Raw genomic sequence first — 15,374 nt, 5'->3', positions numbered from 1 at the left:
AACAGTTGCTAAAGTTATGTTAGGATGAATCCAGTGATCTAATAGTGAGGTGTTTACAATGTGTTACTGCATACATGATACATGATATATACTATTGCAAGAGGCCAGTACCTTGAGATAGTGGTTGTAGCATATATGGACTAAACACGAGGCGGTCACTAGGGACTTTAATCATGGAAAATGGATAGCATTTTAGCCATTGTATAATGATGGCATCTTTTGTGTTGTCCATTGTAGTTATATTATATTAGAAAACTAGAGGATACCCGTGTTGGGAAACGTAGTAATTTCAAAAAAATTCCTACGCACACGCAAGATCATGGTGATGCATAGCAACGAGAGGGGAGAGTGTTGTCCACGTACCCTCGTAGACCGACAGCGGAAGCATTATCACAACGCGGTTGATGTAGTCGTACGTCTTCACGATCCGACCGATCAAGTACCGAACGTACGTCACCTCCGAGTTCTACACACGTTCAGCTCGATGACGTCCCTCGAACTCCGATCCAGCCGAGTGTTGAGGGTGAGTTTCGTCAGCACGACGGCGTGGTGACGATGATGATGTTCCACCGACGCAGGGCTTCGCCTAAGCTCCGCAACGGTATTATCGAGGTGTAATATGGTGGAGGGGGGCACCGCACACGGCTAAGAGATCTCAAGGATCAATTGTTGTGTCTCTGGGGTGCCCCCCTGCCCCCGTATATAAAGGAGCAAGGGGGAGGCAGCCGGCCAAGGGGAGAGGCGCGCCATAGGGGGGAGTCCTACTCTACTCCTCCTTTCCTTGTGGGAGTAGGAGAAGGGAAGGGGGAAGGAGAAAGAAGGAAGGGTGCGCCCCCTTTCCCTAGTCCAATTCGACCAGACCATGGGGAGGGGTGCGGCCACCTTTTGAGGCCTTTCTCTCCTTTCCCGTATGGCCCATTAAGGCCCAATACGAATTCCCGTAACTCTCCGGTACTCCGAAAAATACCCGAATCACTCGGAACCTTTCCGAAGTCCGAATATAGTCGTCCAATATATCGATTTTTACGTCTCGACCATTTCGAGACTCCTCGTCATATCCCCGATCTCATCCGGACTCCGAACTCCTTCGGTACATCAAAACTCAATAAAACTGTCATCGTAACGTTAAGCGTGCGGACCCTACGGGTTCGAGAACTATGTACACATGACCGAGACACGTCTCCGGTCAATAACCAATAGCGGGACCTGGATGCCCATATTGGCTCCCACATATTCTACGAAGATCTTTATCGGTCAGACCGCATAACAACATACGTTGTTCCCTTTGTCACCGGTACGTTACTTGCCCGAGATTTGATCGTCGGTATCTCGATACCTAGTTCAATCTCGTTACCGGCAAGTCTCTTTACTCGTTCCGTAACACATCATCCCGCAACTAACTCATTAGTCACAATGCTTGCAAGGTTTATAGTGATGTGCATTACCGAGTGGGCCCAGAGATACCTCTCCGACAATTGGAGTGACAAATCCTAATCTCGAAATACGCCAACCCAACAAGTACCTTTGGAGACACCTGTAGAGCACCTTTATAATCACCCATTTACGTTGTGACGTTTGGTACCACACAAAGTGTTCCTCCGGTAAACGGGAGTTGCATAATCTCATAGTCATAGGAACATGTATAAGTCATGAAGAAAGCAATAGCAACATACTAAACGATCGAGTGCTAAGCTAACGGAATGGGTCAAGTCAATCACGTCATTCTCCTAATGAGGTGATCTCGTTAATCAAATGACAACTTATGTCTATAGCTAGGAAACATAACCATCTTTGATTAATGAGCTAGTCAAGTAGAGGCATACTAGTGACACTCTGTTTGTCTATATATTCACACATGTATTATGTTTCCGGTTAATACAATTCTAGCACGAATAATAAACATTTATCATGATACAAGGAAATAAATAATACTTTATTATTGTCTCTAGGGCATATTTCCTTCAGTCTCCCACTTGCACTAGAGTCAATAATCTAGATTACACAGTAATGATTCTTACACCCATGGAGCCTTGGTGCTGATCATGTTTTGCTTGTGGAAGAGGCTTAGTCAACGGGTCTGCAACATTCAGATCCGTATGTATCTTGCAAATTTCTATGTCTCCCACCTGGACTAAATCCCGGATGGAATTGAAGCGTCTTTTGATGTGCTTGGTTCTCTTGTGAAATCTGGATTCCTTTGCCAAGGCAATTGCACCAGTATTGTCACAAAAGATTTTCATAGGACCCGATGCACTAGGTATGACACCTAGATCGGATATGAACTCCTTCATCCAGACTCCTTCATTTGCTGCTTCCGAAGCAGCTATGTACTCCGCTTCACATGTAGATCCCGCCACGACGCTTTGTTTAGAACTGCACCAACTGGCAGCTCCACCGTTCAATGTAAATACGTATCCGGTTTGCGATTTAGAATCGTCCGGATCAGTGTCAAAGCTTGCATCAACGTAACCATTTACGATGAGCTCTTTGTCACCTCCATATATGAGAAACATATCCTTAGTCCTTTTCAGGTATTTCAGGATGTTCTTGACCGCTGTCCAGTGATCCACTCCTGGATTACTTTGGTACCTTCCTGCTAGACTTATAGCAAGGCATACATCAGGTCTGGTACACAGCATTGCATACATGATAGAGCCTATGGCTGAAGCATAGGGGACATCTTTCATCTTCTCTCTATCTTCTGCAGTGGTCGGGCATTGAGTCTTACTCAACTTCACACCTTGCAACACAGGCAAGAATCCTTTCTTTGCTTGATCCATTTTGAACTTCTTCAAAACTTTGTCAAGGTATGTGCTTTGTGGAAGTCCAATTAAGCGTCTTGATCTATCTCTATAGATCTTGATGCCCAATATATACGCAGCTTCACCGAGGTCTTTCATTGAAAAACTCTTATTCAAGTATCCCTTTATGCTATCCAGAAATTCTATATCATTTCCAATCAGTAATATGTCATCCACATATAATATCAGAAATGCTACAGAGCTCCCACTCACTTTCTTGTAAATACAGGCTTCTCCAAAAGTCTGTATAAAACCAAATGCTTTTATCACACTATCAAAGCGTTTATCCCAACTCCGCGCTGGCCACCTGGTCGGGGCGGTTCTTCCCTCGCGATCTCCACGCGCTTTCTATCTATCCACTGCGACCGCCGCCGCCGCCACCACCGATCCACGTCTTGCCGCCGGTCACATTACGCCATGGTTTCGTGGAGCGACGAGTCGAGCTCTTCTTCGGATGGCGAATCCGTGACTAGGCTGCAGGTACGCTCCTACTATATAATCTCCAAAAAGTGCTAGGCTTAGGGTTAGGGTTCTTCATTTCCGGTATTTAACGCAGGGCGTTGATTTGTGCATTATGTCTGTTGTTTCGTTTAGCTTCCTACGACTATCCCTTGCTATGAATGGAGTGGCATTGCTCACGATCTGTCTTCTCGTTGTCTGCATCGAGAACCTTGCGTCAGGCTAGTTGCTTTTGATTCCTTGGACACTGGCAGACGTTTTCTTGCCTGTGGTCAGAAGGTATGTTGTTCCGTACTGTAAATATATGTTTACATTACCTCGTGCTCGATTTACTTCGCGGTAATCCATTGTTCTGCCCAAAATTGCATACAATTTCAATTAATTTGTGCATTTACAAAGTTCGTATTTATGTTGTTTTTTTTACGATCTAATATTTGTTTTAGCACATAATAGCATATACTTGTAGTTAATTGATCCATATATATATATATATATATATATATATATATGTATATCATTGCATGCTACATTTTGTGTTTATATGATTGAGACCATATTTTTAGTGCATTGCATGTAATTGTATTGCATTTGTGCATATATGATTGAGACCATATATTTTCATACTGTAGGAAGAAGTGAAATGTAACTATGTGGAATGGGTAGACCCGGAGTGGTCAGTGGCTACGAAGTTCTGCCTGAGAGAACTGTGGAGCATGTATGACGAGAAGCTGAGACAAAATATTAAGAATGCTGAAGAAAAATGCATGTTAATTGGAGAAAAGAGGAGGACGGAGGAAGAGCTAAGATTTTTCAAAATGGACTTTGCTAAACTGGTGGCTGATAAGGAGGATGCTCTCACGCAGTTGGGCAATGCAAGATTGTCACTTAGCGATCTCAAAGAGGAGCTGGAGAAGAATAAGATGGCAGACCATGGTTGTGCCAATCTACATCAGGTCCTGAGGGTAAAGGCTGAGAAAGACCGGGACCGGGTGGTGCTAGAGAGAGACCAAGTGATGAGAGAGAGGGACCAGCTGAAGCAAGAGAAGAAAAAACTTGAGTATATTATTACAGATTTTCTCAAACAGAAACATGGGTACGTTGATAAGATCAAGAAGCTGAAGGAGATTTGTGATAAATTTTAAGTATGTTTTGTGGTTTATTGTTGAACAGAATGATCAAGTCCTATCTGCATTGTGGCCAGTTCATTTGTGTAAGGTCTAAGTATATTATATTAACCAATAAATTATATCACTTTCGAAATAGTTTGCCCTTGTTTGACCTGCATCCTAATGCGGGTTCTCGGCTAAGCACTGAAATTCTTTTGCTTCCACCGGAGCTCTAAATCGTACTGATCAAGGGGGCGAAATAGTAGATGATCATGTGATTGATGGTGCTATTGATCCTGATCTTCATGATGCAGAAAAGGAAAAGGCTAACAAAAATGCAGCAAAAAAACTATGAAACGTGATTTCAAGCAACACATAACGCCAAGGGAGTCTGGCGCAAGACACGAGGAAGATCCACCTGCGGACGCCGATCCCGAGAGATCCAGCGGCAATCATGCGCATGGGATCCTAGGCGGATCTGCCTACTCCACCAATCGCAGGATCCACGGGTGGCCCATCTGCGTCCGACACACGGGCTGTCTCCACCGAGCGGTCGGGCGGGACCGGACCTGCCACGTCCCCCCGCGCAAACTGGCGCTCGTCGACTGGGTCGCCCGTGCGGGGACCGGATCTGTCGTTGTCTTGGGCGCGGGATCCCACACCGGATGGCACGACAGCCGAGGTTGATTCTCAGGCAAACAAAAAGGAATTTATCAATTTTTTTTCTTATTGTTGAATAATGCCAAATCAAATCAAAAAAATATGCAAAAGTAAAAAAGAAATGAATTACTCTTCCATGACAGAAAAGAATGAACACAGCAGCAAAAAACATTAAGGTAGAACAAATGAAGGGAAGCAAAAATTTATTGGTACGTAACGTATAGTCTGACTGCATTACACATACACAAAGTATGTGTGAGCGACCAAAAATCCACACAAAATCATGGTATCGTGCTTATTACATGAATGATAGAAAATCAAAGTTGTCCATGCCGGGAAACGTGCTTCCGGACTTAAAACAAACGACTAAAACTAGAATCTTGAATCATGTATGATGTCTTCACGCCTTGCTTTTCTTTGCGATGTCGCGGATTTTGTTCTTCACACATTCGAGTGTGTTGGTAGGTGAGAGAACCAACTCGGCGACGAGACGCCTTCTCCTTGCATTAACCGTGCCCTGCAATTTTTAGAACAAGGTTTAATGAATAGAAGTTGGTATTATACGACAATTGTACAAGTGGACGAATAGAGAGGACAAATTACCTGGGTAAAATCGGCGGTCCATCGATCCCCGTCCCAACGCTCCATAACTTCAATCACAAAAGGCCACAAGAGTTCCTAATATATATGCAAACATTAGTCACCGTGCACACGAACTTGTCTTTCGTAAGTAGAAAATGATGAACCATAACTCACCCGTCCTCTTGTAGTGGCATGTCGATCTGAGGTATGATAGGCCACTTAGTGACGTCTGGATATTTGCCAGGTGTAATACGGTTTGCCTCTGCCATATCAATTGCTATTGCTAGTCGCTATTTGAAAGAAAGTAGTAATGAGAAACCATATGACATTTCATATGAAGAATGCTCAATGTTGGGGAGAGTACCAGTGCTTTCACAGTGTCGAGAGAGAACTCGAGAGGATAGAGCGAATCAAAAACTCGGAATTCTTTCTTGAGGTTGTGCATCACCACGGTGATCCAGTGTGTATTGCCGACGTTCAACGGGATAAACGACTAAAATGTGGAACACATTTGTAATCAGATGCAATTATGCTTGTTGAATGAGTGTTAATGAACTAGTAAGAACATATCGTACCTTATCACGGATGGTATACTCGTCCAGAACCCTACGTACTGCTCCAGCTCTGCTCAGCGCACTATCCCTGTTGTATTTCCACGGTTTAGGGTTGTCTCGTGCCTTAGCACGATCAACAAGGTATTTGGACCTCCAGGCTGGACAGAGGTGCCAATCATGACCAATGCGCAGAGCCAAATGTGTCTGATAAGCATCGATAATCTGCGTAAAATAATAGAACATTTTATTTTCATAGGTGACACCTAGATTATGCACTTAAATAGCAGGACATGGTAATAGATCTTACGTCATCCGCCAGCCATGTATGCTCAAGTACCGGTCGTATACTCTCCACAGTCACAGAGGTGCCACGTTCATTGTAGTAAACTCTTTTTGTCATATTCTTCTCAGACCGAGCAGCTGCCTCCACAAATGCAACAGCAGCATCGATGAGTTCCGGTGTCAAATCGTCCTTAACAAAGCCTTCCATGTCATTGTCACTAAACAGAGCTGCATGATAAATTACGAACGTCACGAACGGTGAGTACATGAAATGGTAGTAAATTAAGCACTAAGATAGCTACTAACGGTACCTCTAGTTGCGGTAGTGTTGCCGGATGGCTTAGTACCGCGAGCGCTTCGCTTGCCGGGCTTGTCAAGTTTAAAGGGGGATTCAAATTTCTTGGGAACAGTCCGTCGGCGCTTCCCGGATATAACATCATCTTCTTTTGTGGTTGCTGCAGACTTTTTCCCCTTGCTCTTACCCACCATCCTGTCGATAGAACTTGCAGAAATGTCAATGTCGGACGATTCTGCTCGAGGAGAATTACCTACAATCCAAGGGTTCTCCGGTGTTGCGCCGCACTCATCAGTAGGCTTCGTTGTCTTGTCAACATTTAACTTGGCAGGTGTTTTCTAGTTAACAAAGAAATAATGTGATAGGTTCAGTTAACGAAAATGAAGATGCATAATTGAGATAAATGAAGACAATTAAATGAAAACATACTTCCTCATCATCGTTGTTCTGGTTTACAACAGGCTCGTCAGGCTGTGTCAAATCAATCACGGGCTCTAGACCGTCAGAGTCATCCTTGTACACGAATTCTTTTTTTTTTCTGGCGGACCATTCTCAAAGGAATCCACTTCTAGGTCGGCATCGTTGTTGCCGGAAGCCGCAGCAGCCGCTGGCTTGTACATCACACCATTTTGGTTCAACTTCTCTAGCAATCTCTGCATTACATTAAAAATATTAATTAATGTCGGCACGGTTTTGCAACTTCAAAAATGTTGTAAACATAGAATTAAGGGTATTTCACCTCGGCTACTTGTTCCGGTATTTCCTTCATTTGGCTGCGTATGTAATCCATACACCGCTTCATGATTAGGTTCATCATCTCGTCCGCGTTTGAGGCTAACTTGGACTTCTTTGCCGCACCAACGTCGGGCTTCATTTTTGGCTTTTCTGGTTCGGGTACTTTGCGCTCCTGCGCCCTATACTCCTTGGTTATGTTGTCTTCAATCTGCATGTGAAATACAAGTATATGTGATCAATAAAAATATTAATACAACTAATTATGTTATATAAAAGATTTAAGAAGTACCCAACGTAATGAATTACCTTGATGTTACCACGGCCACGGCCGTGGTCATAATGAAACTTGTCTCTCCTTGAGGCTGCAGCTTCAGTCCAATTCCTCATTAGAGGTTCCATGGACAAGCTAGGATTGAATGCGCATTCACCTTCCAGAGGCTGAACCTTCTTCCAGTACAGGTACTGCATGAATATGAAAAATTACAATTAGTAATATACAGCAGGTAAATTAGCAATCATATTTTTTTTGCAATGGTACAAGTCTGAAAGGTGTACCTGCATGAGAGCTAAGTTCCCTCTCGGCCATTGGCGGAGGTGTTTGCCTCTCCTCACGTTGCGAAGGCAGTCCAGCAGAACCCGGAGGGTGAATGCATTCCAATTAATCTTGGATATATGCTTCACATCGTCCACCAATGCGTAATATTGCTTTGGTACAGTCTTGCTCGACATGGGAGCAAGAACTGTTCCAAGCAACACGAGGACAACTCTCCGAAGGAAATCATTGTTGGCAGATTTATTTTTTGTGATGTCCACAATCAGATCATCGATGACTATGTTACCTGTGGTCTTGCTCAGGAATTGAGGCGGCACTCGATCTTTAACATCCTCACCTTCCTCACCGAGAATACCTTCTGCCGACAGTCCGTGGTTCTCCAAGGCCAAGATGCACTCAACATCCACGGCACCGAGAGACACTTCGCCAACCAAGTCTTGTACAATGAATCTGCCCTTTCTAGGATCAAATATCTCAACCATGTACCGGATCAACAGTGTACGCATCTTCAGCGAAGGTATCTGAAGCATGCTACAGAGTGGTGTTTCGGCAAGTGCGGCCCGTTGACCGGAAGATAGACCGGCAATAAGTTTGCACCATTTTTCTACGGCGCAAACAATTTCTCCGTTGATTTCATCCATCCTGTTAAAAAAATATACTTGGTTATAGTACCATAAATTATGTAATCAACTTTTTTCCTAACATATTGTTGCATGAAACATAATAATGGAATACACTATCCCACAGTAGATAGAAAACTATACAACATAATTTATTCATACTGAAACATTCAGCAGAGACACGTGCAACACATAAAATGACAGTTTAACAAGTACTTATTTAACCAATTAGTTTCATAATAAAAAGCAACATAATTAATCTAATCATTTATTTTCATATGGTACTGTACAAATACATATAAGAATCGGTGACAGTGCCTAATTAACAGTAAATTGAAAAGAAAAAAAACAAAATTATGCATACTAGAACATGCATCAAACAAACGTGCAACACATACAATATTAGTCGGCGTCTCATAGTTGCAACATGCGTGTCTTAGGGCATTGCTATAACTTAAAGTGACTATGCTATAACTAACACTGATTAAAAATTGTTGTTTATTCATCAATCCAACCTACAAGTGAAAGACAACAAACAACATGCATAAACTAATTTGCAATCGTAGGGCTATCTAATCTAATACACGCACAAACAAATCTAGTGTCATAGGCCTATCTAATCTAATACACGCACAAACAAAAAACATCTACTCCAATAGATGTAATGCGAAGATTATGCGCTAATTAATCTTAGTCCTATCGAATCTAACACACGCACAAAGAAAAGCATCATGGATGCGGTAGGGTTGCCAACATACTGGATCGCTCGATGAAGATGGAAGTTGTCGGCGTTGTAACGTGGACGCAGTACGTCCACGACGGCCAGCACGCGCTGACGACCTGGATGTTCTCGACGATCTTGCTGGGGTTGGGCCGATGCTAGGGACGCAGCTGTCGTCGACTCGGCGGTAGGAGCCGTCGTAGACGACATGAAAGACGATGCCGAGACTAAATAGGAGGAGGAGGATCTCCTAGGTCGTCGTAACCACCAGGGATAGAACGCCCGTGATCTTTGCCTTCCTTGGTTGAGGAGAGGCAGTACGTGCTCCTAAATTAAAGGGATAGGCTTCCCACGCTCGAGTTTTTTTGTAGATTCCGATCCGGGAATTGTGTAACAAATCGCAGCTGCTCCTCTCTTTGAGCGACGAGGGGCTCGTTTCATGTACTTTTTTTCTTTTCTTTTTCATATTAGAAATTTTTGATATCAAATAATTATTTCAACTCAACCAAATGGCCCCAATTTTTTTTCACACAATGGGATGACCATGGACATCATGCATGCCAATTCTCATCAATTTCCGACACTCGATGCATTTACTAGGATTTTGCCGGCGAAAAGAACCCGAAACGCTGCCCGGACGTGACACAACGTTCGTTCGGTGTCAGGAATGGCTCACATGTTGCATGGGGGCCTACATTGGGCATCCTCACATGGTGCCAAAGTTTGGTGTCATTTCATGCAGGCCAGCACATAGCACATGTGCAATCACCATCATTCGGGTCTGCCGGAGGGGGAGCCCGAAGGACGTTGTTTTTCTGGACTCAACCAAATGGCCCCAAATTTTTTTCACACAATGGGATGACCATGGACATCATGCATGCCAATTCTCATCGATTTCCGACACTCGATGCATTTACTAGGATTTTGCCGGCGAAAAGAACCCGAAACGCTGCCCGGACGTGACGCAACGTTCGTTCGGTGTCAGGAATGGCTCACATGTTGCATGGGGGCCTACATTGGGCATCCTCACATGGTGCCAAAGTTTGGTGTCATTTCATGCAGGCCAGCACATAGCACATGTGCAATCACCATCATTCGGGTCTGCCGGAGGGGGAGCCCGAAGGACGTTGTTTTTCTGGACTCAACCAAATGGCCCCAAATTGTTTTCACACAATGGGATGACCATGGACATCATGCATGCCAATTCTCATCGATTTCCGACACTCGATGCATTTACTAGGATTTTGCCGGCGAAAAGAACTCGAAACGTTGCCCGGACGTGACGCAACGTTCGTTCGGTGTCAGGAATGGCTCACATGTTGCATGGGGGCCTACATTAGGCATCCTCACATGGTGCCAAAGTTTGGTGTCATTTCATGCAGGCCAGCACATAGCACATGTGCAATCACCATCATTCGGGTCTGCCGTAGGGGGAGCCCGAAGGACGTTGTTTTTCTGGACTCAACCAAATGGCCCCAATTTTTTTCACGCAATGGGATGACCATGGACATCATGCATGCCAATTCTCACCGATTTCCGACACTCGATGCATTTACTAGGATTTTGCCGGCGAAAAGAACTCGAAACGCTGTCCGGATGTGACGCAATGTTCGTTCGGTGTCAGGAATGGCTCAGATGTTGCATGGGGGGCTACATTGGGCTTCCTCACATGGTGCCAAAGTTTGGTGTCATTTCATGCAGGCCAGCACATAGCACATGTGCAATCACCATCATTCGGGTCTGCTGGAGGGGGAGCCCGAAGGACGTTGTTTTTCTAGAGTCAACCAAATGGAATTTTAAAAATAGAATGAAAATTATATTTAAGAAGTGAAACAGAAGACAACATACATTCATGGAATTTTGATTTTTATAACTATAATAAGAAATAAAATACAAAACATATACTTCAATTTTAAAACTCTATGAAGAAATAACATAGAAAAAATATATTTGATATACCTTTTTTGAAATAGAAAACAGAAAAGATATATTATAATAAAGATGAAACATATTATATTGCATTTTTTTAATTTTAATAGTGTGAGAATAACTGAAAGAGTAGAAATATATTAGATTTTAAATTATTCTACATATAAAAGAAAGTAAATATTTGATTGAATAAGTCAAATATATGACATTAATTTTTCGTACACATTGAATAAGTGAAATATAACACATTGAAGCAGCTCGGTTTTAAATGTGGTAATAATCTGCGCGCGGGTGAGGCTGGCCTGGGACGGCCCACCCGAATTAGGCCCAAGCGAGCGTCGCGCCGGGCACATCCCAGCGGTGCTGGGAGTTTAGTCCCACCTCGCCAAGCGAGGGGAGCTCGCACCGGTTTATATACCGGGCTGAGCTTCCCTTTTCAAGTTCCTTTCTAAAGCGGGCAGCACATTGCCTAACCCTGTCCGTCCCTTCCTAGTGGGGCCTACTAGCTGCCTATTATCACAATCTGGCGGGCCTGCATCCTGGCCCATTAAATGATTGGGTTGCTAGTCGTATGCTGGCCGTTGAATTGTGTAGTATGCAGCTAGTAGGCTGGCTTTTTTTGTCATATTTCACTTTTTGCATTTGTCACCATTATTTGTTGTTCTTCAAATCACCTCATAAAAGAATATAACACAACAATTTTTCGCACATTCATGAATTTTCTAACTGTCAGAACAAATAATACAGAAAAATATATATGAGATTCAAAATTATTTCAAAGATAAAACTAAAAAGAAATATTTTAATTAACAAGTGAAATGAAAGAGAATGTATTATCTTGCATAATTTGAATTGTAAAACTGTCGGAATTAATGAAAGAGGAAAATAGATTTGATTTTCAAATATTTGAAATATATATAAGAAATGAAATACGTAAACATCATGGCAATGCACACATTTCCATTGCAACCAGTAATTTAGGCTAACTAGGATTGTTTCCAAACACAAATGTGAGATTATGATAACCTTGCAGGGTTAAGCTATGTATTTGAATCTAGAACCAAATTAAGGCAACCTTAGAGTTGAAGAATTGGCTGATCCATATATCATTAATAATGCTCTATTTCCAATTCAAGCCAGCATAAACCTATATAACCAAAAGCCAGCATGGCCTGCAGTCTGCCTAACCCATCATCCTAGGCTTACAAAGTTCATGAGCACCGCAAAATAACAGCAACAACTACTAAAACATCGCAACAAAGTAAAGGCCACATCTTCAGCAGGAAGTAGAGTCTTCTTTTTTATCCTCCCAGTCTTGCCACGTTGATTCTCCACCCCTGCTTCGCTGTGTACACTTCACTTGCTACTCGCTCTAGCAGTCTTGCTCCCACCTCCAGTACCTTTTTTGTGGCTCCTTTGTCTGCAAAATAGATCAATCAACAATCCTATTAGGGGCTACATTTTTCATGCAGAGAAATAACTATAGTTTTCCCAATACTGCAGTACTAAAATCACATTTATTAGGGGCAACCAAACAGCTCACTTTAAATAAAACTAACATAATCTCAAATACTAAAGTATTCTCAAAGAACTTAGAACATAGTATGCTATCAAACGGGTCCAAACTGACTCACACAGATAGACTAACTGAAGACACTGACATGCCATCACTCTGTTTTCTTGTCCTTCAACTTGTTGATGCGCTCTGAGTGACGAATGCCCATACGGATGTAGGTCTCCGCTTCAATCGGCATGGTCCTGTCTCCGAGCTGTGGGATCCCTGGACCCACAATCTGCACGTCCGCCGGCTGCTCCTGGACAACATCATCCTGCTCCTCCTCTCCAGCACCGTCGTCCAGCAGCAGAACAACCTCCTCTTCCCCGCTCTCATCCTTGCTCTGCTCCACATCTTCGCTATCACTCTCATCCTCGCTATGCTCCACATCTTCACTATCACTGTCATCCTTTCTTTGCTCCACATCACTGTCAGAGTGAACATTGGACTGATCAACCGGAGCAGGCACCGCGAGCAACACTCCGACAAGATCTGGCACTGGAATAGGAGGGGCGCGGCGGCGGGAGCGGTACATGTACCACCTCGCACGCTGACGCGGATCCGGGGAGTTCTCCGCTTCGTTCATAGCCCAGAGGAAAACCTGGACTGGAACAACTCCTCGAGCAGGACCAAACAACGATTTCTTCTCATTGCCCGTAAGCACTTTGATGAGACCCCTACCGTGGTCGATGAACATCTGCAAGCTGGGAAACCAGCTGCAGATCTCCTCCATATTCGCCCTCTTCTCCAGATCACCCTAACAGAACTTCCCAACTGCCTCCTCCCACTTTTCTTGAGCGCGGCGGCAATCACTTGCCGACCGCGACCTCCTTCCCTTCTTGTCCCCCATCGCCGGCGACGCCAGATGTGAGATTTGAGCTCACGGAGTGAATGGGGAACAGAAGCAAAGACCTAGGGTTCGTATCTGCTAGATGAAATGGGGAATTTTTCCCCTCTCCAGCTGATAACCGCGTGTGAGGCCGGCCTGGAACGGCCCACCCAAATTAGGCCCAAATCAAAGCCGCGGCGGGCACTGTCTCGGGGTGGTGGGAGTTTAGTCCCACCTCGCCAACGGATAGGAGCTCGCACCGGTTTATAAACCCACCTGAGCTAATCATCTCAAGTTCCTATCTAAAGCAGGCAGCTCATTGCCTAACCAGTCTCTCTCTGCCCCGTTGGGCCTACCGGCAACTTATATACATTCACCGCGGGCCTGCATCCTGGCCCAATGGGTTACTAGTCGTATGCAGGCCGTGGGGTTTCATATAAATGCTGTTGGTAGGCTGGCATTTTTTATTATTTATTTAATTTTTTTGCATATGTCACATGTCTAATTTTTTGCATATGTCACATGTCAAATTTTGCAAACAAGTTTGAATCATTAAATTTTCAAATTATAAATTAAATTTAAAATTTAAAAATATTAAAAATATTTGGACCAAACATTTCCACCATGTGAGGATACCCAAAGTAAATTTTTAAATTTGTATTCAATTTTTTTGCATATGTCAAATGTCTAATTTTGCACACAAGTTTGAAACAAAATATGTCCTCTAGACTGACTGGTCAAAACATCGGTCTATACCTCAAGGGGGCCTTGTAAAGTATTATTTTTCCAAATTTTCTTTCATAGCCATGTTTGGCACATGTGGGTCACCATGTACAAGAAAATTTGGGTGATTTGGAGGTGGTGGAAAAAATCACGTATGTTTAAAAACTGGCTTAAGTTAAGACCAAATGGCCCCTCCGGAATGCGATGATTTTTTTCGACCACCTCCAAATCACCTCAGTTTTGGCACACATGATCTCTTGCACAAACAAAGCTAGTTTTCCAAGGTTTTATATTTTTTTGAATTTTTTATTAATTTATAATGCCCTCTAGACTGATGGTCAAACCATCGGTCTATACCTCAAGGGGGCATTGTAAAGTATTATTTTTCCAAAATTTCTTTCATAGCCATGTTTGGCACATGTGGGTCACCATGTACAAGAAAATTTGGGTGGTTTGGAGGTGGTGGAAAAAATCACGTATGTTCAAAAACTGGCTTAAGTTAGACCAAATGGCCCCTCCGGAATGCGATGATTTTTTCGACCACCTCCAAATCACCTCAGTTTTGGCACACATGATCTCTTGCACAAACAAAGCTAGTTTTCCAAGGTTTTACATTTTTTTGAATTTTTTTATTAATTTATAATGCCCTCTAGACTGACTGGTCAAAACATCGGTCTATACTCAAGGGGGCATTGTAAAGTATTATTTTTCCAAAAAAAAATTCATAGCCATGTTTGGCACATGTGGGTCACCATGTACAAGAAAATTTGGATGATTTGGGGGTGGTGGAAACAATCACGTATGTTCAAAAACTGGCATAAGTTAGACCAAATGGCCCCTCCGGAATGCGATGATTTTTTCGACCACCTCCAAATCACCTCAGTTTTGGCACACATGATCTCTTGCACAAACAAAGCTAGGTTTCCAAGGTTTTACATTTTTCTGAATTTTAATTAATTTATAATGCCCT

The 15,374-nt window shown here is 43.2% G+C and overlaps 1 protein-coding gene across 1 annotated transcript; it reads right to left on the bottom strand.

Moving 5' to 3' along the window:
* Window positions 1-5,426: 5,426 nt before the first annotated feature.
* Window positions 5,427-8,509, bottom strand: LOC141042785 (uncharacterized). Its single transcript, XM_073511680.1, has 11 exons — window positions 8,030-8,509; window positions 7,781-7,936; window positions 7,479-7,682; window positions 7,306-7,392; window positions 7,169-7,210; window positions 6,792-7,077; window positions 6,500-6,672; window positions 6,184-6,384; window positions 5,973-6,101; window positions 5,630-5,704; window positions 5,427-5,543 (listed from the first exon to the last, which is right to left on the bottom strand). Exons 1-11 carry the CDS (start codon window positions 8,507-8,509, stop codon window positions 5,427-5,429), a joined length of 1,950 nt encoding a protein of 649 aa, XP_073367781.1.
* Between the last annotated feature and the right edge of the window lie 6,865 nt (window positions 8,510-15,374).

This window comes from Aegilops tauschii, chromosome 3, assembly GCF_002575655.3.
Source record: "Aegilops tauschii subsp. strangulata cultivar AL8/78 chromosome 3, Aet v6.0, whole genome shotgun sequence".
In the NCBI taxonomy this organism is placed as follows: domain Eukaryota; kingdom Viridiplantae; phylum Streptophyta; class Magnoliopsida; order Poales; family Poaceae; genus Aegilops; species Aegilops tauschii.
This window is presented reverse-complemented; position numbering and strand designations above follow the sequence as displayed.